The sequence below is a fragment of the Dendropsophus ebraccatus genome, chromosome 3 (assembly GCF_027789765.1).
Source record: "Dendropsophus ebraccatus isolate aDenEbr1 chromosome 3, aDenEbr1.pat, whole genome shotgun sequence".
NCBI lineage: Eukaryota > Metazoa > Chordata > Amphibia > Anura > Hylidae > Dendropsophus > Dendropsophus ebraccatus.
In genome coordinates this window covers 64,764,723-64,791,305 of record NC_091456.1, presented here as the reverse complement: position 1 = coordinate 64,791,305, position 26,583 = coordinate 64,764,723, and the positions used below count along the sequence as shown (strand labels likewise).

Here is a 26,583-nt window from a genome sequence, read left to right as displayed (position 1 = left end):
AAAGGGCACTGTGTGGGGAGTACCTGTGCCTTAGGTATATCCTAACAGATGCCTGTGCATATACAGAAATTGTACTGGCAGGCTAATGTCAATGCTTTGCTCTGAACACCATTTTTTTTTTTTTTTTTACAACAAATTTAAGTGAATCTTTGTTTCTGTAAATTTTACATGGCAGGAAAACCTTTGGGTGCCCCTTTTCACTTTTGAGCACAAAAGAAGATGTGGGCAAAGTGTTACCAAGTTTCATTTACAATCATATCTAGTTTACATTTAACCCTTTGGTGACATGTAATGTACATAACTTGCTACCGCCAAGCACAATCTGCCATACATATACAGTGCTGTAGAAGCTGGCTAGCAGAGCGTTTGCCATCATAGCATTTAATTGAATATTACAGCCAACACTCTGCTACAATAACCAGGATTGGAGATATTTCCAATGCAGGCTATTTAAAGGAGAAGTCCGTGAAAAATTTTTATTAAAGTATTGTATTGCCCCCCCAAAGTTATACAAATCACCAATATACACTTATTACGGGAAATGCACATAGAGTGCTTTTTTCCCTGCAGTTACTACTGCATCAAGGCTTTATTTCCTGGATAAAATGGTGATGTCACGACCTGACTCCCAGAGCTGTGCGGGAGAGGATGATGGCAGGGGGACACTGAGGGACACAGGGCACTGGAGGGACACTGAGCATCCCTCTGCCATCATCCTCTCCAGCAGCCACAACCCACAGAGCTCTGGGAGTCGGGTCGTGACATCACCATTTTATCTAGGAAGTGAAGCCTTGATGCAGTAATAAGTGCAGGGAGAAAAGCACTTTATAAGCATTTCCCGTAAAAAGTGTATATTGGTGATTTGTATAATTTTTGGGGAAATACAATACAAAAAAATTTCGCTACACTTCTCCTTTAACTTTTTTAAATGCCATGCTGAATAATAATTGCCCCTGTCACCCCACCGGCTCACGCAAGACATGTTCAGGGGATAGTCAAGGCAAATTGGGGCTCAATTAAGCCCCTAGGTGTGCTAGCTTAATATTCCTACAAGACTGGCACAGCCTAATTGGATGCCTATTAGTGTTAGGTTGACAAACATAATACTGTGCAATCCAGAAGTATTACAGTATATGTTACCAATAATCAGGTGATTGCATGGTTGCATGGAAGTCGTGAAGGCTAAAATACACAACATCTTTAAGGGGTAAAGTACTTTTACCTTAGAAATACAGCTGAAAATAACTTCATCCTGTCAGGACAGGGGAGGCAGGAACAAGACACAACAGTGAGCCCTAATGCTGAAACTACCAACTGTCCCTACCTACTTGCCTTATCGGTCCTAGACGGCTGTGGACAACCACGAAGATGTTCCCTGTGCTAGATACGTGCACACAGAACAAGACAGACAAACAAACACAATATGGGATAGTCAAACAGGAAAGGTCAGAACCAAACGGACAGCGTAGTACAGAATCAAGTAACAAACGGATATTCAAAAGTCAAGCCAGAGGTCAAGTAACACAGTCGAACAAACAGAGGGACTTAGGACGGGGACCGCAGGAATAGACAGGGTTTGCTGGGACCAGGGTATGAAACCTAGCCAGCGCTGGGAGACTGCCTCAGCTTTCTTTTATGCTGACCAAGAGCCCGGTCCGGATCCCCATTGGACCGGCAATCTGATCTTCCAGGTTGCAGACAGGCAGAGAAACCCGTCAATCACACAGACTACTCAGCTGCATAATTAAGTCCAGCAGAACTCAGCTTAACTCCTGAATTGCCAGAAGCTGAGAAGCAATCGGGTGTGTCACACAAAAGCAAACACCAGGCCCAGTTCACACCAGGCTACTGCACATTCCTGACACATCCAGTATGTCAACAACCTCAAACAAGGCCAAAGCAATAAAGGCTAGGATAGGAAAGCTGCATCAAGTTGAAATACAGTAGTTGTACTCGCATTAGCCCTATGGGGGAGATTTATCAAACATGGTGTAAAGTGAAACTGGATCAGTTGCCCCTAGCAACCAATCAGATTCCACTTTTCATTCCTCACAGACTCTTTGGAAAATGAAAGGTGGAATCTGATTGGCTGCTAGGGGCAACTGAGCCAGTTTCACTTTACACCATGTTACTCCCCCTTTGTGTCTTGAGCTTTACAGACGTATAAGAAATAATTGTACTGTTCATGTGTGGAATGTGAAAGACTAAATGCAGATTTAGTTTGTATAGGTTTGTTTTCACTTTACTGATATAAAGAAAAGCAAAACAAACTGTACGCTTTATATAGTCCACAACTTATCCATGTTGTTTGCAAAGGGATTTTCCCATGAAAGCTCCTAAAGTTATGAGGTAATCCAACCACTGTGACCCCCAAGTTGATGAGAACAAGAGTCCCAAAACATGGTTCTTGGCCGGACAGTATTTTTTTTCCCACAGAAATAAAAAGGATTGTGGAAATGAGCCAAAGGCAGTGTCGGACTGGCCCGCCAGAGGACCAGAGGATCCTCCGGTGGGCCCCCAGCTTTAGAACCTACAATAACACTGACTGACATGTCTTTTCTCACTGGTTCTTCATTGGTGGGCCCAAAGGATCATTTCCTCTGGTGGGCCCCAGATACTCCAGTCCGACACTGGCCAAAGGTGCTTAAAGAATCTTAAATACTATACGATTAGACATTATAAAGAAATGTTGGATATCCATGCATTTATATACATACACTTTCTCAGCCAGTGATTGGCTGAGCGGGTTGTCACTGTGCGGGATACCCAGAGACGCAAGCAGGAGCACAGACAGGTAAGCATGGTCTTTTTATTATTTTTAACATAACAGCTAAATATATTTACGTTTACACCACTATGGCACTCCCCAGTCTCCCCAGAAGCGCAGTGACATGTTTTCCTGTGCTGCCTAGTGCTGGTTGTTTTGGGGATGCTGAAACGCTCCTGCTGGGGCCCCCGGGGGAAGGGGGGTGTAAGTAGTAAGTAGAAATTAGATTACAGTTTATATAATTCTCCTTGTATTAATCGACTACCTGGCTCGGGAAGCCTGAAAGCGTATTAATTGGGGCTAGTCTATGTCCGAATCCACTTCCAAATCAACGGCAAATCCACAGGAGAAATTAACATAGCTTTGAATTTTTTCTCTCAAGGAGACAGCCAGGCATCACACTAGCATCTCAGGAGATAAAATCCTAAATGGGGAAAATATCCAGCAAAGGGATGAAATCTAATAGTAAAAACAATACCATTTATTAAATAATTAATTTATTAAAAAGTTGAGTGGTCAGCATACAAAAATTTTTAATATGGTATATTTTTTTGATCACACCAGCATATCAGGAACTAGGGGTACGTAGGGGTACACCAGCATACCAAGAACTAGGGGAACATAGGGGTACACCAGCATACTAAGAACTAGGGGAACGTAGGGGTACACCAGCATACCAAGAACTAGGGGAATGTAGAGGTACACCACCATACCAAGAACTAGGGGTACACCAGCATACCAAGAACTAGGGGAACGTAAGGGTACACCAGCATACCAAGAACTAGGGGTACCTAAAGGGTAATGGTGGGTATCAGCATTTGTTTGTGTCTTTCTTTGAAAGGACCACCCTCATAGAAGGTCTTTTTTAATGCACTATTGATTGGTCATCTCAAAGTGGCCCCCCACTTTTCTCTAAAAAGAATACCTAGACTGTTTTGGCCGAACAGAATTTACCCCAGAAATGTATTGTTATGTCATCATAACAAAAGATAAGGCCCTATTACACAGAGCAATTATCATTTAAAAATTCGAGACTGAACTACTAAAAATGAGCGATTATCACACCCATGATTGAATGACGAATGAAAAATATTTTTGTTTTTCAACATTATCTTTGGTAGTTCGCCGATCGTTCGCATATCTGTTTGTGTAATAAATTGTTCCTGAGGAACAAATAGCGACTGTTAAATGTTGTAAAAACAATTGTTAATATCAGTAATCTGTGAATATAATAACCTCAGAATCGTTCGCTACTAAAATCGATAGTTTTCACTAGCGATAGATCGTCATAGCGGATCTTTAAACGATAATCGGTACGTGTAATACGGGGCACAGACATAGGAAGGGTTAATCTCATTACAACAGAATCCACTTCAATGTTTTTTTCATCCTCTAGCTCCATATAAACAGTACAAGCAGACTGACTCCATAGGAAGTAAATCAAGCAGTGTCCCATATTCAGAGAGGGCAGACTGCTTATAAACAGCTGTGCCAGAAAAGTGCTGCATATAACCAGTGTAAAACAGACAGTTCCCCAAAAGACATCACCAGCAGACCACCCCATAAGTAGCAATGGCAAAGTGGCATAATATAACTTTACTGAAGATTACTATAACACTGTCCATATTCCTACAAAAGGAGTGCAAACTGAGATTTGGATCAATTCATGTCATACTTGAAGAAACATGGAGGCTGTCTAAATAGACATGAGCTGTTACATGATCTTTATTTGCTGTCTCTTTAAATCCATAGTCATGATGTATGGTATTTTCTAGCTGAAAAATTGTATAGACGAAGTGATGGAACTGAGAGCACAGAAGTAATTACAAAAGTATTTCAAGCTATCTTGTCTACTCACCCAGAAAGCTCCAGTCACAGTGGATTCATAGTCTTCTCTGCACTGTTCTCTGCTTCCTTAATCAGGACATTTAAATGTTGTACAAGAATGAAGTCATCACTTTGATAGATTGTGGGAAAAAAAAGCTGTCACAATGTACAGTAAAAAAATGTTTCTTCGAGGAAGTCTGCTAATCAAAAGAAAAATTACACTTACTGAAGGAGAGAAAATCCATTCACTGAAGAATGTAGCCCAGGGCTTTTCCATTCTTGGTTAAAGGGGTTATCCTGTGAAAATCTTTATCTTTTAAATCAACTGTTTTCAGAAAGTTATATAGATTTGTACTATAGCCCCCCCCAGTAGTATATAGCCACCCTGTGCACTCTCCCCCTGTAGAATATAGCCCCCTGTGAGTTCCCCCAGTAGTATATAGCCCCCCTATGTGCTCCCCCAGTAGTATATAGCCCCCCTGTGCGCTCCCCCAGTAGTATATAGCCCCCAGTAGTATATAGCCCCCTGTGCGCTCCCCCAGTAGTATATAGCCCCCCAGTAGTATATAGCCCCCTGTGCGCTCTCCCCCTGTAGTATATAGCCCCCTGTGAGCTCCCCCAAGTAGTATATAGCCCCCTGTGCACTCCCCCCAGTAGTATATAGCCCACCCAGTAGTAAATAGCCCCCCTGTGTGCTCCCCCCAGTAGTATATAGCCCCCTTGTGCGCTCTCCCCCAGTAGTATATAGCCCCCTGTAAGCTCTCCCCCAGTAGTATATAGCCCCTGGTGAACTCCCCTAGTAGTATATAGCCCCCCTGTGCTCTCCCTCTGTAGTATATAGCCCCCCTGTGCTCTCTCCCCCTGTAGTATATAGCCCCCTGTGAGCTCCCCCCAGTAGTATATAGCCCCCCTGTGCACTTCCCTCAGTAGTATATCGCCCCCCCAGTAGTATATAGCCCCCCTGTGCGCTCCCCCCAGTAGTATATAGCCACCCTGCGCACTCTCCCCTGTAGTATATAGCCCCCCTTTGCGCTCCCCCAGTAGTATATAGCCCCCCTGTGCGCTTCCCCAGTAGCATATAGCCCCCCCAGTAGTATATAGCCCCCCTGTGCGTTCCCCCAGTAGTATATAGCCCCCCTGTGCGCTCTCCCCCTGTAGTATATAGCCCCCTGTGAGCTCCCCCAGTAGTATATAGCCCCCTGTGCACTCCCCCCAGTAGTATATAGCCCCCCCAGTAGTGTATAGCCCCCCTGTGCACTCCCCCCAGTAGTATATAGCCCCCTGTGCACTATCCCCCAGTAGTATATAGCCCCCTGTGAGCTCCCCGCAGTAGTATATAGCCCCCCTGTGCGCTCCCCCAGTAGTATATAGCTCCCCCAGTAATATATAGCCCCCCTGTGCGTTCCCCCAGTAGTATATAGCTCCCCCAGTAGTATATAGCCCCCATGTGCACTCTCCCCCTGTAGTATATAGCCCCCTGTGAGCTCTCCCCAGTAGTATATAGCCCCCCTTATAGATGGCCCCCAGACAAAAAAAAACAAACCATAACTCACCTAGCACCTCGCTTCCCCGCTGCGCCTGTCTTCTTCTCTTCTGTCGGCTCGGCCCCCGGCTGATAGGCGCTCTCTGAGGATGTCCCGGGGATTCCCCAGCAGAGCGCGTATCAGCCGGGGGCCGGGCTAACACTGCCCCCAGCCTCACAGGCGTACTGAAATCTAAGGACAGTACGCCTATGGGGCGGGAGGCATTGCGGTGGGGAGCCGGACACATGGGGGCCGTCCCGGGATGGGGCGGTTGGGAGGTCTGACCAGGGGTCCGGACAGCTGGCCTCCGCGGTCCGGGTTCGGACCGCGGTCCGCCAGTTGAGGACCCCTGCTCTATGTAATGGTTTAGGCTTACAAATACTGATGCAAAAATGCCCCAAAAAACTGCCTTTTTCTGGCAGTCTTTCAGGGTTTTTTTTTCTCATTTTAGTGTTAATTACTACAGGTGTTTTATCTCTGGTATTTTATCCCCTGCATTTTTCAGTGCAAGTCCGGTGATTCTTTATCAATGACAATATGTATATAGACATGACATTTTTGTCAGCGTTTTTATTCCCCTATAGAAGTCTAAGGGAGGATAAACGCCAATGTTTCTGAGGCAAAACACAAAGGTGGAGATTTATCAAACATGGTGTAAAGTGAAACCTGCTCAGTTGCCCCTAGCAACCAATCAGATTCCACTTTTCATTCCTCACAGACTCTTTGGAAAATGAAAGGTGGAATCTGATTGGTTGCTAGGGGCAACTGAGCCAGTTTAACTTTACACCATGTTTGATAAATCTCCCACAAAGTCTGCTGCAATTTTTACAAAACTGCAAACACACTGAAAAAAACACCATAACAGAAAATGTCCTGTGAGTATTGTATTTCATTTTCCCTCATCGACTCTTACCTAACATCTGGCCACAGCGTATTTGACCCAAAGAAGAGCATGCATTAATGTTGACGTTTAAGGCCCCATTCACACTACGGAATCATCAACGAGATTTCATGTGGACACCCCCCGGCGCCGAATCGTGCCTTCCATCAGTTTGAATGGGAGGTCTTGAACGCCTCCGCGCAAAGAATTGACATGCCAATTCCGTAGAGTGAACAGGGCCTCAAGTGGCATTTTTTTTAAGGGGGAAAAACAGGATGAATAATACACAATGTAGGGACACGACCTTACACAATTTACACTTTGCTCATCAGAGTCTTGTAAGCAGTGGCGGTCTTTGGCACCAAGCACCCCAAGCGATCGCTTGGGGGCGCCAACATCCAGGGGGGCCCCTACAACCTGCTCTTGTGCTCAAGACTGCTGGACAGGGCCGCTGCCCCGCTCGCTGCTGCCATCTGAACTGTAACTATGAGCACTCGTAATGAGCGCTCATAGTTACATGCAGCAGCACTGACAGGGCGGGAGACATTGGCCCCCTTCCTGTCAGTCACTCTTGCGGCCGCAGGAAGGGTTTTCCCTGCGATCACAAGTGGCTGCTCTGTCCTTGTGGTGCCGGCGCTCCAGTGACATCACTGGAGCATCAACGCCAGGACAAGGGGGGTGCAGCCTCTTGTGATCGCAGGGAAAACCCTTCCTGCAGCCACAAGAGTGAAGAGAAAAGGAGACGCCCGGACCCAGGTGAGTATAAGTGTTTGTTTTATTGTGTTATATACTATATGGGAGGGGGAGCACACAGGGGTCTGTTTAACATGGGGAGCGCACATCGAGGGTCTATATAAATGGGGGGAGCACACAGGGGGCTATATAACAGGGGAAGCACACAGGGGGGCTATAGACTACTGGGGCTTCACAGAGGCACACAGGTGGTCTATATATAACTGTAGGAGCACACAGGGGTCTGTATACTACTGAAGCAGCACACAAGGGGTCTATATAATACTGGTGGGGCACACAGGGGGTCTATATACTACTGCGGGAACCACACAGGGGGTTTATATTCTACTGGAGGAGCACACAGGGGTCTATATCCAAGTGGGGGAGCACACAGGAAGTCTATATACTTCTGGGAGAGCACACGGGGGGCTATATATAACTGGGGGAACACACAGGGATTTATATACTACTGGGGGAAGCAAACAAGGGGTATATACTACTGGGGGCAGGACACAAGGGGTATATACTATTAGGGGCAGCACACAAAGAGTATATATTACTGGGGGTAGCGCACAAGGGTTATATACTACTGGGGGCAACACACAGCGGTCTATTGTTTTGGAACGCGTGTCAAGGGGGGGGGGCCCCAGACATAACTTCGCTTGGGGCCCCAGAAATGCCAAGACCGCCCCTGCTTGTAAGTACCCTAGCAAGTAAGGGCTTCCAATCTCTGCCGATCACTTTTTGTTGCGTAATATAGAAAAACTGTAACCATCAAGTGAAAGGAAAACAGTTCTGCACATTCTGGATTTGCCTATGATGTAATTTCAAAGAAAGACTGAACTAGTTTTACTGCATTGGTTCTAGTAAAGCTTTCTGTAGGATTTCACAAAACTATAAGTGTTGACACTTCTCCCTGACACTTCTCGGAAGTATACCTTCCGAAATGTAAAGGGGTGAGTGTATTTCCTGATCATCATGTGTGGGCGAAACCCTACACAATGTCCAATAGCTGCACAATGTCTCCATCACATTGCTGTGTGACTAGCAGCAGAAGACATCAGGCGTATTCTGCTTTACGGACAACCCCTTTATTACCTTCATGTCCGAGATCATTGATGCATGGATGCCCGGGTCAAATTAGTGAAGTGTTCCTCCCTGCCTTCTAAGAGCCATAGGGCCACATGTATCATCCGGCGGACGGATGATTTTTGGCGGAAAGTGCCGATTTGCGTATTATTTTATACGCAAATGGCCGATTTGCGAATAAAATAATCGCAAATCGGCACTTTCCTCCGAGTACGCCAGGGGGCGGAAAGGGGGCGGAAAGTAGGCGGGAAGTGGGCGGAACGGAGGGCGCGGACTCAGAGTCCGCGCGATTTATCATCCGTTCCGCCCAAATGTACGCCGAAAACCTACTCCAGTCCTCAGCTGGCGTAGGTTTTCGGCGGTGCGCACCGGCGCGCACAGGATTTATGTACAGGCAGTCCGCCTCTACATAAATCCCCGTACCGCCGGAGCTGCGGGGGCATTTTTAAGTCCGGCGTAAAAAACGCCGGACTTAATAAATGCCTCCCATAGTGTTTTTATTTTTCCACCTACAGGGCTGGTTGGGGTGTAATTTTTTGCTCTATTTTTTATTGGTATTATATTGGTGTAAGAGAAAATTTTTGATCGATTTTATTATTTTTTTCTTATATATATAATTTAAGAAAATCAGTAATCCTGGTGTTTTTTTTTTTTCATTTACGCCGTTTACCGTGCGGGAACAATAATGTTACATTTTAATAGATTAGACATTTCTGCATGCTACAATATTTAATATGTTTATTTTTTTATTTTACAGATTTAGATTTTTATATTAGGCTAGGGGGTATTTTAAACTTTTATTGGGGGGCTATATAAGGGTTTTTTAATACTTTTAAAACTTATTTTACAGTAAAACATGCAATCAATAGATTGCATTTACTAATATATGCATAGATCAATGTTATCGGCGATCTGTACTTAGAGCCTGTCTGAGAGCAGACTCTATACACAGAACGCCGATCCGACAGGACTGAGGTAAGGGACTTACCATGGCTGCGGGTGTCCCGGTTGGTCAGTGACAGGGGCTTGTCCTGTCACTGACTGCCTTAAACGCTGCAATCACTGCGTTTAAGGAGTTAATGACAGGCAGCTGCAGGCTCTGGGTCATTGATATGTGCTGGATCGCTCTCACTGCAGTGGTCCCGCACACATTAAAACCTTCTGACAGTCAGGAACATATATGGGCTCCTGCTGAACGGGTATTGTCAGGACCAGTCGCACCAAACACACAGAGACAGTGAGCCCTAAGCTCAGCCCCGCCCACTGACTCTACCTACTTGCCCCCCTAGGCTAAACCCTGGGGCAGCAACTGGGCGGCGGTCCCTGTACTGGCTTGGTGGGACAAAAAGACAAGACAGACAAACAAAACACAATAAAGAATGGTCAGCAATCCGGGTCGCAACAGTCTGGCAGCAAAGGTACAAAATCAGGATCCAAAAGCGTAGTCAGAAAACAGGCAATATGATCAGGGGCAGGCAGCAAGCAAGGGAGGTTAGAGATACAAAGCAGAAATCAGGAGAAACCAGAAAACAGAACACACAAGCAGGCAGAGACAAAGTCAATAACCGGCAAGGCACAGGCAGAAACAGAAATCTTAAATAGGACACCAGGAACCAAGTCCAGAAGATGATTGGAGGGACCATCTGTCAATCACTGAGGCAAGGCAGGTTAACTGTTACATGACCAGAGGAAACTTTACAGCACAGACACGGTTGGGGCAGGGAAAACAATTAGCAGACCAGAAGGAATAAGACACAGTTCAGACAGGGCACAAACAAAGGCAAACAAAACACAGAATAAATGAAAGATTATGTTCAAAATCGCAGTCTTTGGCGCAGAGGTCTAATCTTCGGAGCAGAGGGTGGCACTGATGCCTTTTCAGGCGCGATCATGACAGGTATGCAGCAGGAACGTATATATACAAACTGTGCTGACGTGAAGGGGTTAAAGTAAACTTGTCACCTTTATTCAGGTCCAAAACTGCCCTCCAGTTGTTGCAAAACTACAATTCGCATCATATGCTGTCCAGGCATGATGGGAATTGGAGCTTTTCAACAGCTACAGGGCCAAGGGTTCCACACTCCTGTGTTTTTTCCTATTTCATCTCTTTTCTCCTCTCATTGTCAGTCAGGGTCAGTGATGGGAAGGGGTGAAAGGAGGCATTACAGTCATAAAAATAAAAATGGCACCATGTGTTTTCTTGACCTAACAACTCTCTAACAGTGTCAGCAAGTTGGAACATTAACTGAAGCTGACAGATTGTATGTTCACACAATGTATTATCTTTGAAAAGAATGGCCGCCATTTTCAATGAAAAAAAACGCCTGTTCCATGCACACTCTGCACCGACAATGGCCGCTGTTCAGTACAGCCGTGCAAGAAAATGATCATGTCAATTAATAACGGCCACTGTTACATGAACAGCGGCCATTATTAATCTTCCGTGTACACACGGATGCAGTCTGTTCATCTGTGGGGTGTATGGAAATCAATGCTTAACCCTTTAAAGACGGAGCCAGTTTTCATTTTTGCGCTTTCGTTTTTTCCTCCTCATGTTTAAAAGACCACTGTGCTTGCATATTTTCCCCTACAGACCCACATTAGCCCTAATTTTCTGCGACACCAATTACACTTTGCAAATACAGACTTAATTTTTCTATAAAATATGCTGAAAAACCAGAAAAAAAATTATATGTGCAGTGAAATTTTAAAAAAAGGTGCAATTCCTTTTATTTTGAGGGGTTTCGTATTTACGCCGTTCGCCTTATGGTAAAACTGACATGTTATCTATGTTCCTCAAGTCAGTACAATTACAACGATATGTAACTTGCATAACTTTCATATTATTTGATGGCTTTTAAAAAATTTAAACCTTTTAAAGAAAACTAAATGTGTTTATAATCGATCTATTCCCATCCTTATAACGCTTTTATTTTTTGTTCTATGGAGCTGTGTAAAGCGTCATTTTTTGCGACACGATCTTTTGTTTCTTTTGGTACCTTGTTTGCGTACATGCGACTTTTTGATCACTTTTTATTAAATTTTTTCTGTATTCAATGTAAACAAAAATGCGTAATTTTGCACTTACTCCGTTTACCGTGCGAGATCAGGAATTTAGTCATTTAATATTTTGGGCGATTACGCACGCGGCGATACCTAATATGTTTATTTTTTTATTTATAAAATGGGAAAAGGGGGGTGATTCAAACTTTTATTAGGGAAGGGGATTTTGTATTACTAAAAACACTTTATTTTATTTTCACATACAGTAATTAGAAGCCCCCTGGGGGACTTTTATATAGACAGCACTGATCTCCAATTGAGATCAATGTTGTGTATATAATAGAGCAATGATCCATCAGATCGGTGCTCTATTATAATGGTCTGCTGCAGACAATCTAAATGTACTGCAGAGCTGGGATCAGCATCATTCCGATGCTGAGCCCCGGCCGGCTCATTACAACAGATCTCCCCTCCGCGATCGCATCACGGGGGGGAGATCCCCCACTAGACACCAGGGAAAAGGGACACATATACTATTCAAATGCAGCTGTCAGCTTAAACAGCTTCAATTGAACAGTTAATTAGCCGGCCGCGGCGATCGGCCGGAGTGGATGAAAAATCTTTAAAGTATAATTTTTCATAGTTGGTTCTACTTCTGGTTTTGTCCAAAATACTGTGTGAACAGAGCTTTAGGCTATGAAGAATATTTACATGTGGTTGTAGGATCAATGTATAAATTGTTTTCATGAATATGTACAGTACTCTGAATTCCAACAAGAAATTAAAGGGGAACTCCAGGTAGAGGTTAAAAAAAGCATAAGCAGAAGCATAAAGCATTACTTACCTATGTATTTCATTTTGAAACTACCAAAAATCCATTTGTTTTGGGGGATTTTGTAATGTTTTGTGTTTCTGCACTTCCTGGTTGAGCAGTTGTACTCAGTACTACAGGTTCCAGAATGCAATGCTTTCCCTCAGCTGTTCATCACAGTCCTCCACCCTGCCTATTCCTCCCAAAGCTGTTGCAGAACATCTAGGCTGTGTTCACACATTGCAGTTTTATTGTGTTACTGAATTATTTGCAGTAATTTATGATTTCATTGTAGTCCCACCCACCCACACAGCACGCTGTATTCTCTACCTGTAACCCCACACAGCACGAGGTATTCTCTACCTGTAACACCACACAGCACACTGTATTCTCTACCTGTAACCCCACACAGCACGCTGTATTCTCTACCTGTAACACCACACAGCACGCTGTATTCTCTACTTGTAACACCACACAGCACACTGTATTCTCTACCTGTAACACCACACAGCACACTGTATTCTCTACCTGTAACACCACACAGCACGAGGTATTCTCTACCTGTAACACCACACAGCACACTGTATTCTCTACCTGTAACCCCACACAGCACGCTGTATTCTCCACCTGTAACACCACACTGTATTCTCTACCTGTAACACCACACAGCACACTGTATTCTCTACCTGTAACACCACAGTATGCTGTATTCTCTACCTGTAACCCCACACAGCACGAGGTATTCTCTACCTGTAACACCACACAGCACTGTATTCTCTACCTGTAACAACACACAGCACCCTGTATTCTCTACCTGTAACACCACACAGCACGCTGTATTCTCTACCTGTAACACCACACAGCACGCTGTATTCTCTACCTGTAACACCACACAGCACGAGGTATTCTCTACCTGTAACACCACACAGCACGAGGTATTCTCTACCTGTAACACCACACAGCCTGCTGTATTCTCTATCTGTAACCCCACACAGCACGCAGTATTCTCTACCTGTAACACCACACAGCATGCTGTATTCTCTACCTGTAACACCACACAGCATGCTGTATTCTCTACCTGTAACACCACACAGCATGCTGTATTCTCTATCTGTAACACCACACAGCCTGCTGTATTCTTTACCTGTACCACCACACAGCACGCTGTATTCTCTACCTGTAACTCCACACAGCACGCTGTATTCTCTACTTGTAACACCACACAGCACACCGTATTCTCTACCTGTAACACCACACAGCATGCTGTATTCTCTACCTGTAACACCACACAGCACACTGTATTCTCTACCTGTAACACCACACAGCACACTGTATTCTCTACCTGTAACACCACATAGCACATTGTATTCTCTACCTGTAACACCACACAGCACACTGTATTACTGAATTATTTGCAGTAATTTATGATTTCATTGTAGTCCCACCCACACAGCACGCTGTATTCTCTACCTGTAACCCCACACAGCACGAGGTATTCTCTACCTGTAACACCACACAGCACACTGTATTCTCTACCTGTAACCCCACACAGCACGCTGTATTCTCCACCTGTAACACCACACTGTATTCTCTACCTGTAACACCACACAGCACACTGTATTCTCTATCTGTAACACCACAGTATGCTGTATTCTCTACCTGTAACCCCACACAGCACGAGGTATTCTCTACCTGTAACACCACACAGCACTGTATTCTCTACCTGTAACAACACACAGCACCCTGTATTCTCTACCTGTAACACCACACAGCACGCTGTATTCTCTACCTGTAACACCACACAGCACGCTGTATTCTCTACCTGTAACACCACACAGCACGAGGTATTCTCTACCTGTAACACCACACAGCACGAGGTATTCTCTACCTGTAACACCACACAGCCTGCTGTATTCTCTATCTGTAACCCCACACAGCACGCAGTATTCTCTACCTGTAACACCACACAGCATGCTGTATTCTCTACCTGTAACACCACACAGCATGCTGTATTCTCTACCTGTAACACCACACAGCATGCTGTATTCTCTATCTGTAACACCACACAGCCTGCTGTATTCTCTACCTGTACCACCACACAGCACGCTGTATTCTCTACCTGTAACTCCACACAGCACGCTGTATTCTCTACTTGTAACACCACACAGCACACCGTATTCTCTACCTGTAACACCACACAGCATGCTGTATTCTCTACCTGTAACACCACACAGCACACTGTATTCTCTACCTGTAACACCACACAGCACACTGTATTCTCTACCTGTAACACCACATAGCACACTGTATTCTCTACCTGTAACACCACACAGCACACTGTATTCTCTACCTGTAACACCACACTGTATTCTCTACCTGTAATTCCACACAGCACACTGTATTCTCTACCTGTAACTCCACACAGCACACTGTATTCTCTACCTGTGACACCACACAGCATGCTGTATTCTCTACCTGTAACACCACACTGTATTCTCTACCTGTAACACCACACAGCACGCTGTATTCTCTACCTGTAATACCACACAGCACACTGTATTCTCTACCTGTAACACCACACAGCACACTGTATTCTCTACCTGTAACACCACACAGCACACTGTATTCTCTACCTGTAACACCACACAGCACACTGTATTCTTTACCTGTAACACCACACAGCACACTGTATTCTCTACCTGTAACACCACACTGTATTCTCTACCTGTAACACCACACAGCACACTGTACTCTCTACCTGTAACACCACACAGCACTGTATTCTCTACCTGTAACACCACACAGCACACTGTATTCTCTACCTGTAACGCTGATATTGGAATAAAGTAGAGAACTTTTAGATTTTTTTTTCTTTTCATTTTCACGCACATATTATGATCAAGCATCTTTATCTTTGAAGTTGAGCCCCACAATAAGGCTCTGATCCTCTCTGCCTTTAGCATCATTTACTTGTGTTACTGCATCATTTTTGTGAATACGCTGCCGTACTGCAATGATACTCCAATATGTGTGAACACAACCCTAATTTCACTGCACACTTCTGGACAATTAGAGAAATCAGTGCAACACCTGCTTCTAGCCGGTCAGAGATGGTGAATCAGTCAGGGGATTGGGGGATCCAGCCAAGCCTTCTGTGACATCACGCCCTGCCCCCTGTCTGCATCATCAGCCTGATCTCAGCAAACACACACAATGTGAGGCAGAGGCATGGAAGATTTGTCTCCTAAGGGGGGATAGCAGTGGGAGCAGGAGACAATGTGGATTTGCACAGGGGCCATTCTTTTCACTTCCTGGATTTGTATCAGCTACCAGTGTGGCAGAACCGTACAGATACGGTAATACATTGTATAGACACATATATTTAACTTTTAATGTACTTAATAGAATGTAATAGAAAACAAGTTTTTTTTTTATCCGGAGTTCCCCTTTAATTTGCCTTGAAGGAGACATAGTTTAAGGAAAGACCTGTGATTTTCAATGAATCAGAAGGACTTTGGTCTCTCTTGTGATGTTGATTTACCATAAGTGACAGGGGAAGCAGTGTAGAGCTTCCGTATACTCCCTGTGTGCTTAAACAGGACTATGCAAATATGTGTACTAGTGCTCTTCCCCACTAACTCACCACTCCACCATCACTGAAGAACGTCTCTCCAACTACTTTCCACATCACACCTCACAACCTGCGCACTTGACCCACTCCCATCCCACCTTGTCCCCAACCTCTCCTCAGCACTTTTCCCAGCACTAACCCATCTCTTCAATCTATCACTAACTTTTGGCATCTTCCTATCTATATATAAACATGCAACCACCACACCCATCCTTAAAAAGCCATCCCTTGACTCTACCTCCTTATCCAGCTACCGCCCCATCTCACTTCTCCCCTTTACCTCAAAACTCCTGGAACAACATGTCTACCATGAACTATCCTCTCACTTTTCATTTAACTCGCCTTTTGACTTCCTGCAATCTGGCTTCCGCCCCCACGACTCCTCAGAAACTGCCCTCTCCAAAGTGGCCAATGACCTGCTAACTTCAAAAGCCTCACGCCAATACTCTGTGCTCCTCCTCCTTGACCTATCTTCTGCCTCCGACACAGTTGACCATTCTCTCCTCAGCCCTCTCCAGGATCTCCGCTTACCTCTCCAACCGCACTTTTAGTGTCTCCCACTCCCACACCACCTCCTCTTCTCGTCCCCTCACTGTTGGTGTCCCCCAAGGCTCTGTACTTGGGCCTCTTCTCTTCTCCATCTATACCTCTGGCCTGGGACACATCATAGAATCACACGCCTTCAGGTACCACCTGTATGCCGATGACACTCTACCTCTCCGGTCCAGATGTCACCTCTTTGCTATCCAGGATTCAAGAGTGTCTGTCAGCCATATCTTCCTTCTTCTCCTTGCGCTTTCTAAAGCTCAACATGGACAAATCAGAACTAATCATCTTTCCCCCATCCCGCTCCACCCCGCCATCTAATCTGTCAACCACTATCAATGGCTACAATCTTTCCCCTGTCCCCCAAGGCACTTTTGACTCTGCCGTGTATTTTAAAACCGCATATTCAGGTCCTGACCACCTCCTGCCACCTTCACCTCAAAAACGTTTTCAGAATCCGCTCTTTTCTAACCCCTGACTCCACAAAACTGCTGGTCCATGCTCTCATTATCTCCCGCTTGGACTACTGTAACATCCTCCTCTCTGGCCTTCTATCTAACTCCCTTGCTCCCCTCCAGTCTATCCTTAACTCTGCTGCCCAACTAATCCACCGTTCCCCTCGCTTCACCTCTGTCTCTCCCCTCTACCAATCCTTTCACTGGCTCCACAACCTGTCCCCTCCGTACATCACTGACCTGATATCCCATTACCGTCCCTCACGCAACCTTCGATCCTCCAGTGACCTCCGTCTGCGCTCCCCTCTTGTTCGTACCTCACACAACCGCCTCCAAGACTTTGCCCGAGCCTCCCCTATACTCTGGAACTCACTACCCCGAGACATCCGGCTCCCATCCACCATCAAGTCCTTCAAAAGTAACCTGAAAACCCAGCTCTTCGAAATAAGCTACAACCTATAACAATTCTGCATGTCACTTGACTGGCTGTACTTTACCTCATGATTCTCTCTCCGCACCTTATAGATTGTAAACCCTCGTGGGCAGGGTCCTCTTCCCCCGTGTACCAGTCTGCCTTTTGCCTTCATGTAATGTGTTTTTGATCTTGTAATATTCCTGTTTGTTATATTGTATAGCTCTATGGAATTAAGGGAGCTTTATAAATAAATAATAATAATAGTACTGTACATAAAAAAACTAACAAAACTAAAACATTTTTTTTTATTTCACACAAACCATCATGTAATTTCTTAGTGTATCAGTATATTTTACAGACAGTGTAAGGGAACAGTACATGCTTCAGGCACATTACAATGAGAAAAGTGGAAATTCTCTTTACATTCTCTAAACATTGGATTACAGAACTTCACCCTATTGTTGTGATCCTCACTCCCTCTACAGCCACGACATGCACTTTTCAGTTATTCTGTAAAGAAACAAGTACTAATCAGCTGATTGACCAAGTGGAACTGACTCCTACCATTGAGTTCACACAGCAGTCAGAGGTCTGGAGTCTCTGTGACTAGTCCTAGCTGATTTGACAGGAAGAAACGTGTTGAACTCAGTGCATGACAAAAACCACAACAGAACCCATGGAGCTGTATTGTAAGTCAAAGGGAACCATCACTCAATGGATGGAGCAACTTGTCATTGTATCCATTATGAACATAAATCACTATACAAGAGTAAACAGATTACCAGTCACTGGCGTGAATAAATAATACATAAGGCTGGGTTCACACTACGTATATTTCAGTCAGTATTGTGGTCCTCATATTGCAACCAAAACCAGGAGTGGATTACAAACACAGAAAGGATCTGTTCACACAATGTTGAAATTGAGTGGATGGCCGCCATATAACAGTGAATAACAGCCATTATTTCAATACATGTTTGCCATTAAATGGCGGCCATCTACTCAATTTCAACATTGTGTGAACAGAGCCTTTCTGTGTTTTTAATCCACTCCTGGTTTTGGTTGCAATATGAGGACCACAATACTGACTGAAATATACGTAGTGTGAACCCAGCCAAAAAGTGTGAAGTGTATTTTGCAAAACGAAATTAATTCCCTTTTTCACAATTTACTCACTTTTAAAAATAAGGAATGCAATGTAATTTATTCACTGTAGTAAATTAAAGGGGCCATCCAGTATAAAACAAATCAATAATAGTTGATCTGAGGGGTGCTGACACCCAACACCCCTGCCAATCAGCTGTTTGTTTGTTTTTTTAATTCAATTTTTTTTTTTTTAAATAAAGATAGAAAGTAAAAAAAAGGTACAAAGTCAAATGCATAAAAGGTATTGTTTACTGTTAAAAACTAATCCCAATCACCTCCCAAAAATTGTGGTTTCAATAAATTATATTTACTGTAAAATGGTACTCATCCTACAAAACAAGTCCTCAAATAGCTATGGTAAAGGAAACAAAAATTAAGGGGGGGGGGGGGGGAGAAAGTGCCATGTTTTAGGCTATGTTCAAATGTTTTTTAAATAAAAAAACAGCAATTTTTTTTTATACTGACAGCCGCAAATAATGTTCAGGAACATTATTTGCGGCTGTCAATATAAAACAGTGGCCATTATTTTGCCTAAAAAGACAGTGTGTGAACATAGCCTTAACGGCTAAAGAAGGCCATAGGGCACCTCTGTTATGATCAATTACAATCTAGTTTATACTAGATGGCCCAGGTTTACTATGGCTGCTGTATATTGGAATATTGGTTCCAGCGGTGCCAGAATTGTGGCTGAAAGCCATTGTGACATATCTACTATGATTAGTGTACCAAAAAGAAAAGTATTATGTCAGATATTAAGGCAGCCAAAAGACATGTAGGTTATTAATGATCCTGTCCATAACCCTCTCTTTAGTCACAGAACGTGTCAAGTCTAATTCTGTTAATACCTGTTTCATACCTTGTAACAGCATTTGTATCTTTGCCTGCGCCTACACAGACACTTTTCTTTATTTCACATTAAAAATTCAGTATATACAAACAATTATAAGATTAATGATCAGCACTGTAACTGCACGTGTGCCACAGCTTCCTCGGGAGTCCATGGACAGTGATGGAAACAGCAAAGCTATAATGGCACTGTTGTATGGACGCTAAAAATGGTGGTCCCTCCTGATGAAAGAGAGAATCCTTCTTCATTTATAGGATGCAAACTCTTGTTCTGGAGGTACTACATGTATAGAGCATGTATAATATGTGTTTATTTTAAGTTCATGTGTACACACTTGAGGATGAAGGTGCTGAAGTGGACACACTGTCTGCTTGTGTGTATTTTTCATGATGAATGTCCCCATGTGGATATACTATTTCAGGAGGTGGTTGCATAGTTTAGAACTTGCAGGCGTACGATTCCTGTCTTTATTATGAAAGATTGTTAAGCAGAGTGCGCACCATGTGCTCTGATACTCACTGTCCATAACCTTACGCTAGACCTCATATCTCATTTGGATATCGTCAATAGAAAGAGTTATGATCAGAGGTGCAGGCAGCTACCACTTCCATCGCTCCTGACTCCTATTCACAACATTCGGTAAGAGTGACTGCTTACTCTGAAGGACTGTGTTACAGAAGGGCTTTTAGGATTTGCATATAGTTAACTGATAGGTATTCACATTTGGATTTTTATTTTATATTTTTATAGGATAATCTATGTGTGTTTATGAAGAGATATGTTTTATATTGAGATTAAAGGAGAAGTAAGGCAAATTATTAAATCCTGCAGCCAGCAGGGGCAAAATTACTTACCCTACCTCTTCCCATGCCCGCAGTGAGTGGCAGGACCAGCCCCGGGACCCTTGCCGGAAGCCATTTTCCCTGAGTTGTGATGATGTCACAACTTGAAGAAAAAGGCCTGTCTTGGCTGATGGACTGGCTGCTCAGCCAATCAGTGACTGAAGCAGCATCCCGTCCCAGTCACTGACTTGCTGAGCGGCCAGTCCATCAGCTGGGTGGTGATGTGTCAGCGCCAAAGATCCCAGAGCCTAGTGGGGGTCCCACGCCTAGTCCTGCCGCTCACTGTGGGCACGGGGATAGGTAAGTTAGTACTTGTTGTCAATTTCCCCCCTGCCCATGCCGGATTTCACAATCCGCCGGACTTCTCCTTTAAAGCGACTCTGTACCCACAATCTGACCCCCCCCCCCAACCACTTGTACCTTCGGATAGCTGCTTTTAATCCAAGATCTGTCCTGGGGTCCATTCAGCAGGGGATGAAGTTATTGTCCTAAAAACAACTTTTAATCCTACAGCGCTGTGTCTAACGGCCGGGGTTACATTTGTATATGCATTAGGCTGGCACCCTCTCTCCGTCCTTCCCCCTCACCCTCCTCATTATTAGGAATGATCCAGGAACATTTACTGCTGTTTGAGCCTTGACAGGTGTATTAACGATCCAGCCCATGTGCTGGGCTGCCACAGGTGGGGAATAGGAAGCAATCTGCCTGGAGTATTCCTAATGATGAGGAGGGCGGGGAGGAGGGACAGAGAGGTGGTGCCAGCCTAATGCATATACAAATGTAAGCCCCGGCCGTTAGACACAGCGCTGCAGGATTAAAAGTTGTTTTTATGACAATAACTGCATCACCTGCTGAATGGACCCCAGGACAGATCTTGGATTAAAAGCAGCTATCTGAAGGTACAAGTGGTTTGGGGGGGTCAGATTGTGGGTACGGAGTCGCTTTAATATAGTTGTATTGCTGTATAGATTTGATTGAACTATGAAGTGTGAGTATAACCATTTGACCTGGAAATGAGTGTTTCTCTCCCTGTGAAGGGGAGGTATTTATATTAGCATGTCACTAGTGGTCTGGATAAGCTTGAATAAATAAAAAAATGGTGCGTGGCTAATCCATAAATGTTAGCGCCGCCCAAAAGACTCCAACAGTTACAGGCAGAAAAAAGTTAAAACATTTATCCCGGCCGCTGCCACTGCTATTGTAAGCTACGGCTGCTATTTAAACAGCAACAAGACTGATTACAATGTCTCAGTGCTAATGTAACTTTAGACTTTATATTTACCTTGCATTTACTTCTGTGCTGTCTATTACCGTTTACTCTAACTCCTCTTGCTGCTATGATTGGTGACTCAGTTACAAGTCACCAACATGTGACTAAAGTCTCTGCTCTCCCTGCTCACAGACAAGTCAGTGCAGTTGTACTACGTGACGGCTATATGGGGATTTGCCGACAGTCCCGCTCCTGACATGTTCCTGCTATTTTTGAATGTCTGAATACAGCCCCTCATTGTACTAGCCCAAAAAACTCTAATACCTACAATGTATATATATACACTCACCGGCCACTTTATTAGGTACACCATGCTAGTAACGGGTTGGACCCCCTTTTGCCTTCAGAACGGCAAAAGTTGGCTTGCAGCCCTGCATTCTCGACCAAAGCACCGTATCCTGGTATCTTCTGAAGACCTGGTACCCATTTGGGTGATATGCATAAAACACAAGAGGCTTGAAGGTGAGCACCCCATCAGCTCTTTGCACTATTATTTGACCTCAATCTCGGTGCCTGGCTGCAATGGGCTCAGAACACCACTGGTATCACTGGGTAAGCAGGACATTAGCAGTGGGCTCATCACTGGTATCAGGGGGTAAGCAGGACATTAGCAGTATCACTGGTATCAGGGGATAAGCAGGTCATTAGCAGTGGGCTCATCACTGGTATCACTAAGTAAGCAGGACGACCTTAGCAGGGGGGCTCACCACTGGTATCACTAGGTAAGCAGGACATTAGCAGTGGGCTCATCACTGGTATCACTAGGTAAGCAGGACCTTCCTAGTGGGCTCATCACTGGTATCACTAGGTAAGCAGGACGACCTTAGCAGGGGGGCTCACCACTGGCATCACTAGGTAAGCAGGACATTAGCAGTGGTCTCATCACTGGTATCAGGGGATAAGCAGGACCTTAGCTGTGGGCTCATCATTGGTGTAAGGGGGTAAGCAGGACCTTAGCAGTGGGCTCATCACTGGTATCACTAGGTAAGCAGGACCTTCCTAGTGGGCTTATCACTGGTATCACTAGGTAAGCAGGACCTTCCTAGTGGACTCATCACTGGTATCACTAGGTAAGCAGGACATTAGCAGTGGGCTCATCACTGGTATCACTAGGTAAGCAGGACCTTCCTAGTGGGCTCATCACTGGTATCACTAGGTAAGCAGGACCTTACTAGTGGACTCATCACTGGTATCACTAGGTAAGCAGGACCTTACTAGTGGACTCATCACTGGTATCACTGGGTAAGCAGGACCTTAGCTGTGGGCTCATCATTGGTGTAAGGGGGTAAGCAGGACCTTAGCAGTGGGCTCATCACTGGTATCACTAGGTAAGCAGGACATTAGCAATGGGCTCATTACTGGGTAATGGTGCTTTTACACGGAACGATTATCAGTCAAATTTGAGCAATAACGATTGCATTTGAGCGATAATCGGCTTGTGTAAACACAAACGATCAAACGAGGAGCGAGAAATCATTCATTTTGATCTTTCAACATGTTCTCAAATCGTCGTTGGTCGCAAAAAATTTGCAGATTGCTTCGTGTAAACAGTCTTTCAATGATTTACCCTATGTGTGAGATAGGCTTAAGCGATATTGAAACGACTGCAATAACGATTTTTTCAAGTGATCTATCATTCTGTCTAAACGCTGATCGTTATAAAAAACACATTGTTACTTCGAAATTGTTAAACGATGGATCATAAGCAGGTCATTAGGATAGGTAAAGAGAGGAACTGAGTTGAGCAGCTGACTGTCGCTGATTGGGGTGAGGTGAGTATGCTCTGTTATGTTACACTGGTAGCACGCATCATGCATCATGTCATTTGCTGTCAATGGTGTCAGGCCGGATTTACACAGTGGCCCAGACTGGCTGAGGTTGTGTGTCACACAAGCTGTATACACATTTTCATCATTCTTCTGTATTTTTCCTCTGCAGGAACTGACTCACATGTTACCGTATAACAGCAGGCGGCAAATCCCATCACTACTAAGAGGGGAAATTACCTTCCCTCTTGTGGCTTTCCAGTCACATGATTTCTCTCGCGTCACGTGACTAAAATGAACTTAGGGCTAACATTTATCTTACATTGTAATGCTTAAAATCCACCAGTAGATGTCGCTCCAACCTGTTTATTGTAATTATGGTCAGAACTGCAGTCAAATCTCGCTCGTTATCCGCCCACGGAGCACAGTGCACACACCCTTCCTGTACGGGCTGGGGAACCTCGTAACCCTTCAGCTGCTGGAGTGGAGAGCTCCTGTGCCTGGTGAAGAGCAATCTTCCCGTGGGAAGGCGGGACGTAAAGGGTTGACGTGAGCATGTCATTGACTAAGCGCGGCTGTGACCTTTCTCTTGCCTGTAACCAGAGTCACATGTAGGAAAGGAAAGCCCGGGGAGTCTCCGCCTATTCCACACGGTAAATGTCCTCTCATCACTGTTATAAGGCTATAATGCACTAGCTGGGATACTACTACTATAGCTATAATATAGTCACCTCACTATTATACAGTATATAGTCATACTCCTTGGATATATGGGCTCATCTATGCCTGCAATAGTAAAACACACTAAAGCTTACATTCAATATATACAAGAAACATGTTTTTTTGCAAGTTAAAGGGGCATTCTAAGTTACTTGTCCCTAGACACAGGATATGGGGGTCCAGGGGTTACCCGTGCTGGGACCGCCTGGTGTCTGTTGGCCCCCGCAGAGCCACTTACTTGGCCTTATGCTTCTATGTACAGGACTTACTAATGCAGCCTTCCCCTTTTTGTGTCCCATTAAAATTAGTGTATATATATATTGCCAAGACAGCGTGACTTCCTGTTGTCAGGATGCTGATGGATACCTGTAATGGAGGCACATGGGGGAATCTATCCTAAGGGTACAAAACTCACACGACAGATCCGCAGCCGATCCCTGCCCTGTAATCTCTATGGCCAGACATATGTCAGGAGACCGCCCCGTTAACCCCCCGCTGGACGGAGCTTATACATTACCTGCTTCGCGATCCAGCTTGCTTTGGGGGTTACTGGCTAGACGTCCCGCTTAGCCAATCAGTGTGCTGTGGCGGGGCAGACATTACAGGGCAGGGATCCGTTGTGTGTGTTTGTACCCTTAGGCTGGGTTCAAACTCTGTAAGACAGCGGCCGTCCTGTGCTCCGGCCAAGTCACAGAACAGCCATTGTCTGTAAAGTTCACCCCAGCAGGTACGGCACTCTGTCAAGGGGGTTTGGGGGTGAATACACTCTGTTATAGGCCTTCCACGTCTGTGTTCCTTGTGAAACACAGAACGTGCGAATACAGCCTAAGGCTATGTTCAGACGCGGTAAGAGACCAGCCGTTCCGTGACCCGGCTGGTCTCAGAAAAGATTATCCCAGCTGGTACTGCAGTACCGGCTGGATGATCTTTAGCGCCGCAGAGTTCTAATGCGGGCGCATCCATGCGCGCCCGCATCTGAACCCCCCACTGCACACAATGGAGCGAGCGGCCGGAGCCGCACGCTCCAAAGTGTGCACTGAGAGGGTTTTCTGCAGCTGCTATTCATTGAATGGCAGTTTCTCACAGCACCACTAGGGATCCCGGCCGGAGTATATACTATGTGGGAGATTTATCAAACATGGTGTAAAGTGAAACTGGCCCAGTTGCCCCTAGCAACCAATCAGATCCCACTTTTCATTCCTCACAGACTGTTGGAAAAATGAAAGGTGGAATCTGATTGGTTGCTAGGGGCAACTGAGCCAGTGTCACTTTACACCATATTTGATAAATTCCTCCCTATGTGTATACACTCCGTCCGGAATTCCCTCAGCCTGCAGCACAGCAAGTAATTCTCTCCTCTGCTCAGGTGGTTTTCATTGGAATTGACATTTATTTATAAGATATCATGCAGGTAGAGCCTGGGTTACAGTATGCACAGCAGATTCTTTCTTTGCAGACATTTCTGCAGCTGTCCAGTCATCTGGTAGGAGCTCACAGAAACGCATGCATCAGAAACTACCACATGCAGTGCAATACATTGGATGGCTGCTGCTGATCCATTATGGAAAGATCTGTTTTCTGAACTTAAAGGGGTGGTGTCGCAAAGCAAAATAATGGCAAATCAGATGTGTACCACATACATATATATAAAGGAGAACACATGTGCTGTTTTTCGTAAAGAAGCTTACTTTCCTGTACCATTTTTCTTCCCTGTGCATCTGATCTCTTCAAGGTTTCCTCTGTGAACTGTGACCTTGCTGTTGCCATGCACCAGTGCAAACACTTTCCCACAATCCCGCTTGCTTGCATGTGAAAACCATCTGCCAATACTAATGGGACAGATCATGTGACTGTGATTGAACTGAGCATGAATGACTCAAGCTAGGGATTACCTAGGGGCTAGTGGTTTAAAGGCTCACAAGAAAATTGTGCCTGCAGCTATATATGGCCCCAGCACCATGTGGCCCATAAATATACTTTGTAAAAGTCCCATGCTGTATGTAAATTATATTTACATCCTCAGTGGCTAAGTGGTCACAGCTAGCAGGAAACATCTCTGGGAACGTCAGCGCACAGGGACGGCCCCTTTGTGATGCCACATACAGCGCCATATGAGTACCACTGATACCGATTACTTATATGGTTGGAAACAGTACTTGGGAGCTATATAATACTGTATTTATAGATGCAGGCACAATTTTTTGTGATTGGTTCCCTTTAACTAAGGGCAACAGGTTATCAAACCAAACAGGCAGATGGCGAATTAGTGAGTCTATAGCTCTCACATTTTAGGAAATACTTGTAAATTTTAAA

General features: G+C 44.7%; 2 protein-coding genes across 4 annotated transcripts in view; one reads left to right on the top strand and one right to left on the bottom strand.

The window, feature by feature from the left end:
- LOC138785705 (programmed cell death 1 ligand 1-like) overlaps nucleotides 1-26,022 on the bottom strand; it is a 46,568-nt gene extending 20,546 nt beyond the window's left edge. The window contains exons 1-2 of one of the 3 annotated variants that reach the window (XM_069961930.1): nucleotides 25,959-26,022; nucleotides 18,134-18,189 (exon numbers count right to left, since the gene is read on the bottom strand). Coding sequence is in view for 1 of the 3 variants with exons in the window: in XM_069961928.1 (XP_069818029.1) it covers nucleotides 1,223-1,251 (29 nt within the window). In the remaining 2 variants the exon portion in view is untranslated. Of the gene's footprint in view, nucleotides 1-1,222; nucleotides 1,275-4,625; nucleotides 4,702-18,133; nucleotides 18,190-25,958 lie in introns of those variants that run through there. The other 2 variants (XM_069961929.1, XM_069961928.1) reach the window with 2 other exon arrangements.
- Nucleotides 23,964-26,583, top strand: part of PLGRKT (plasminogen receptor with a C-terminal lysine) — a 54,302-nt gene continuing 51,682 nt past the window's right edge. The window contains exon 1 of the mRNA XM_069961931.1: nucleotides 23,964-24,203. The gene's annotated coding sequence lies outside the window, so the exon portion shown is untranslated. The remainder of the gene's footprint in view (nucleotides 24,204-26,583) is intronic.